The sequence below is a fragment of the Sebastes umbrosus genome, chromosome 18 (assembly GCF_015220745.1).
Source record: "Sebastes umbrosus isolate fSebUmb1 chromosome 18, fSebUmb1.pri, whole genome shotgun sequence".
Classification (NCBI taxonomy): Eukaryota; Metazoa; Chordata; class Actinopteri; order Perciformes; family Sebastidae; genus Sebastes; species Sebastes umbrosus.
The window spans coordinates 24,108,932-24,112,408 of record NC_051286.1 but is presented as its reverse complement, the minus strand read 5'-3'; the positions used below and the strand labels follow the sequence as shown (position 1 = coordinate 24,112,408).

General features: G+C 43.2%; 1 protein-coding gene across 1 annotated transcript; it reads left to right on the top strand.

Moving 5' to 3' along the window:
- Nucleotides 1–2,035: 2,035 nt before the first annotated feature.
- LOC119477049 (gamma-crystallin M2-like) lies at nt 2,036–2,783 on the top strand. The gene has a single exon (XM_037750866.1). It carries the CDS (start codon nt 2,036–2,038, stop codon nt 2,588–2,590), a length of 555 nt encoding a protein of 184 aa, XP_037606794.1. The 3' UTR covers nt 2,591–2,783.
- Nucleotides 2,784–3,477: the final 694 nt, after the last annotated feature.

Below are 3,477 nucleotides of genomic sequence, written 5' to 3'. Positions count from 1 at the left end.
ATTAAAAAATATATATTTTTATAAAACGGTCATTATATCCTGACGTTAATGCATGAGACAGGTAATCTGAAAAAAATCATGTGTCCTTCGATGCTCCTAATGGCATCTGGATTCCACAGACGAAAACAACCAGTCAGAGCCGAGCTGGAGCCTTGCCGTCTCTGAGCAGCTGTCAATCACTCGCAAACTCTGATCAAACGGTCAAACTAGGCAGCGCTGATCAAATATGAATCAATTTTCTGTTACTGTAATGCCTATTTCTCTCCTGAACTGTTTTCAGAATCATCTTGTAGTGAACTGTTTAGCTGTAAAATGAAAAATTCTATGACCCGGCAGCCATGTTGAGATCAGTTGAGGAAATACCAAGCACCGCCCACCAGCCGGAGCATAGCCAATAGGAACGCTCTCTCAATGAAATGACCTGTGATTGGTCAACGTCTCCCTGAAGCCTAAAAACAGAGCCATGAGGAGGTGCAGAAGTCTAGTTTTCTCTCAGAACACTTGAATTACAATATGCTGAAAGGTTATGATGAAATTTTTGCCCAATGATGCCAAAAATATACTGCCTACCCCCGCTTAAATCCATCAATACATTAACTGTTGCCACTTATCAAAAGTTTACAGGGTCGCAGGGGGGGCTGAGACTGAACCCAGCGAGTGGCGGGGTACACCCTGGACAGGTCGCCAGTGAATCATAGGGCTGACACACAGAGACAGACAACCAGAGTTTCAGTGATGATTGTGACCACATAAACATAGTCAAATGCGGCCCGCCAGAAAATATTTTTATTAGGGCTGTTATAGTTAACGCGATAGTATCCAGTACGCGACTAGTATCATATGAAACTAGAGAACCTAAGGAATCCATTGGTACCAACCATGTCATACTAGCTTGTCTCTAAGGAGGTTAAATAACGCTCCAGACTTAGGACAAGGAAAAACGGGCATGGCCATTTTCAAAGGGGTCCCTTGACCTCTGACCTCCAGATATGTGAATGAAAATGGGTTCTATGGGTACCCACGAGTCTCCCCTTTACAGACATGCCCACTTTATGATAATCACATGCAGTTTTGGGGCAAGTCATAGTCAAGTCAGCACACTGACACACTGATAAAGCAGCATATTTGCCCACTCCCATGTTGATCATGCAATAAAATATCTGAATTGATTGACAGCCTTAGTTTAAATAAACAAAGCAGCGTTAAAAATCAGTTAATGACTTACTCAGATATGCAGACCTCTATCCTGAATAACAGAATCAACTGGTAGTGACACATTTCTTTCACCAGACTCAAATACCAGGGTACGTTGTAGCTGAATGTTTTATCTACGACACCCTGCAAACTTCATTTTACTCTAAAGACTGAAAAAAATATCTTAAATCTTCTACATTAACACTGTGACAAACTAATTTAATTATTCTAATGTAATTAAATTATATAGCACGCTGTCAGCCTGTAATTAAAACACATGTGGAAACAGCTACTTGATTAATAGAAAGCACCGACAAATTAATATTCTTTGCGACATCAGTAACAGTCACTAAAATATTCAACACATGATTAGAAATAATGTAAGTTTGTTAAAATATGGGAACTTTTTTTTTTTGCATAACTAACCTTCACTAACAATATTAACGGATGATCTGGCAAACTGCTAAGAATGAGACGACGATACAAAGCAAAAATTCCAAAGCTAAGGATGGTTTTGTGTGCTGCGGTGATGTAACCAGGTGTTACAAAGGTGCTATTGTTTCGTGTGTTAACCCTTTGAAAAAAGAGGTTTTGTCTGACAGTATTCGTCGGGTCTTTTGGGGGAACAGCACTAAATGTGGACAACCCTCAGTGCTCTCTATGGGCTTCTATGGTAAGTTGCTGGGTCAGGCTGTTTTCACAAAGGGGACCTCTGCTTGGCAGGTATAAAAAGGGAAGGTTTCCAACAGGGAGACAAGCAGTTCAGCTCCAAGTGCAGTACCACCAGCACCAGCACCAGCACCAGCAGCAGCATCGCCTCTAGCTACAACATCTGGCAAAGATGACTTCCAGCAACATGAACATGATGAACAAGATCGTCTTCTACGAGGACAAGAACTTCCAGGGCCGCTCCTACGAGTGCATGAGCGACTGCCCCGACATGTCCTCCTACATGAGCCGCTGCCACTCCTGCAGGGTGGAGAGGGGCTGCTTCATGGTCTACGACCGCACCAACTTCATGGGAAACCAGCACTTCATGAGGAGGGGCGAGTACGCCGACTACATGAGCATGATGGGCATGAACGACTGCATCAGGTCCTGCCGCATGATCCCCATGCACAGAGGCTCCTACAGGATGAGGATCTACGAGAGGGACAACTTCCAGGGCCAGATGCACGAGCTGATGGACGACTGCGACAACATCATGGACCGCCACAGCATGTCCAACATGATGTCCTGCAACGTGATGGAGGGCCACTGGCTGATGTACGAGCAGCCCAACTTCAGAGGAAGGATGATGTACATGAGGCCCGGCGAGTACAGGAACTTCTCCAGCATGGGCATGAGCAGTATGAGGTTCATGAGCATGAGGCGCATCATGGATTCCTGCCACTAGACGACGACTTGCCGCGGTGCAGCAATTAGCTCCTGAACAAATTCTAGAAAATTAGAGACTAAACAACTTATCTGAAGCAACACACACTGGATGTTGACAGCAGCAAAATGACTGACAACCACTGAACTGCACATACAGACAGTCTTTGACTGAAGGCTGGCTGATAAAGAACCCTAATAAATCTGATTTGTTACAAAAACTATGTTGGAGTAATTTCCATTCTTTGATCCTTTTCTTCCAATTATTTTCTTTCTTCTTGCTACATTTTCTAAAAGGTACCTCATCAATTTTCCTACTTAACTTCCGATCCCCTCGACTCGCTGATGTAGGCACATTAAAATAAGGTTTGTTTATCTAGGGCTGGGTAACAAAACCAGACATTTTAACGATAACAAATATGGTTCAGTTTGATGAAGTATTGAAAGATGGACTTCAAGGTTAACCCCTTCAGGGTTTTCAGTCCTACCAAAGTGGATCACTTCTTACTGGGGTAGATCACCACGGTAACTTATCCTGAACACCTAACCTGCTCCGGAGCATTCCAGATAAGAGATCAACTCGTATAAAAGCACCGCCTGCTGACCAATCAGAGCTCAGTGCGTGGATCAAATGGTAATAATACACAAATAATAAGAAGTTACAGTAATAATCCAGGCTAAAAACAACACAGTTTAAACTGACAGATGCAGGAAGGACAGCTGGCTGTATGCTGTGGGTGCTTACCGCTTTGAATTATGTTTTTATATTTATTTATTTTATTTGCTCTCAAGTCCGTTTCACCCCGCCGGGGTCTGAGACGCAGCTGAGAGAAGGCTGAAAAAAACACCACCTCATCACTTAAAGGCCTAATGAAGTGCAATCTATTCATCCACTCTAAAATTAAAGCT

What these genes read in the sequence shown, in the direction of transcription:
- LOC119477049 (XM_037750866.1), top strand. Translation starts at nt 2,036, where the DNA reads ATGACTTCCAGCAACATGAACATGATGAACAAGATCGTCTTCTACGAG.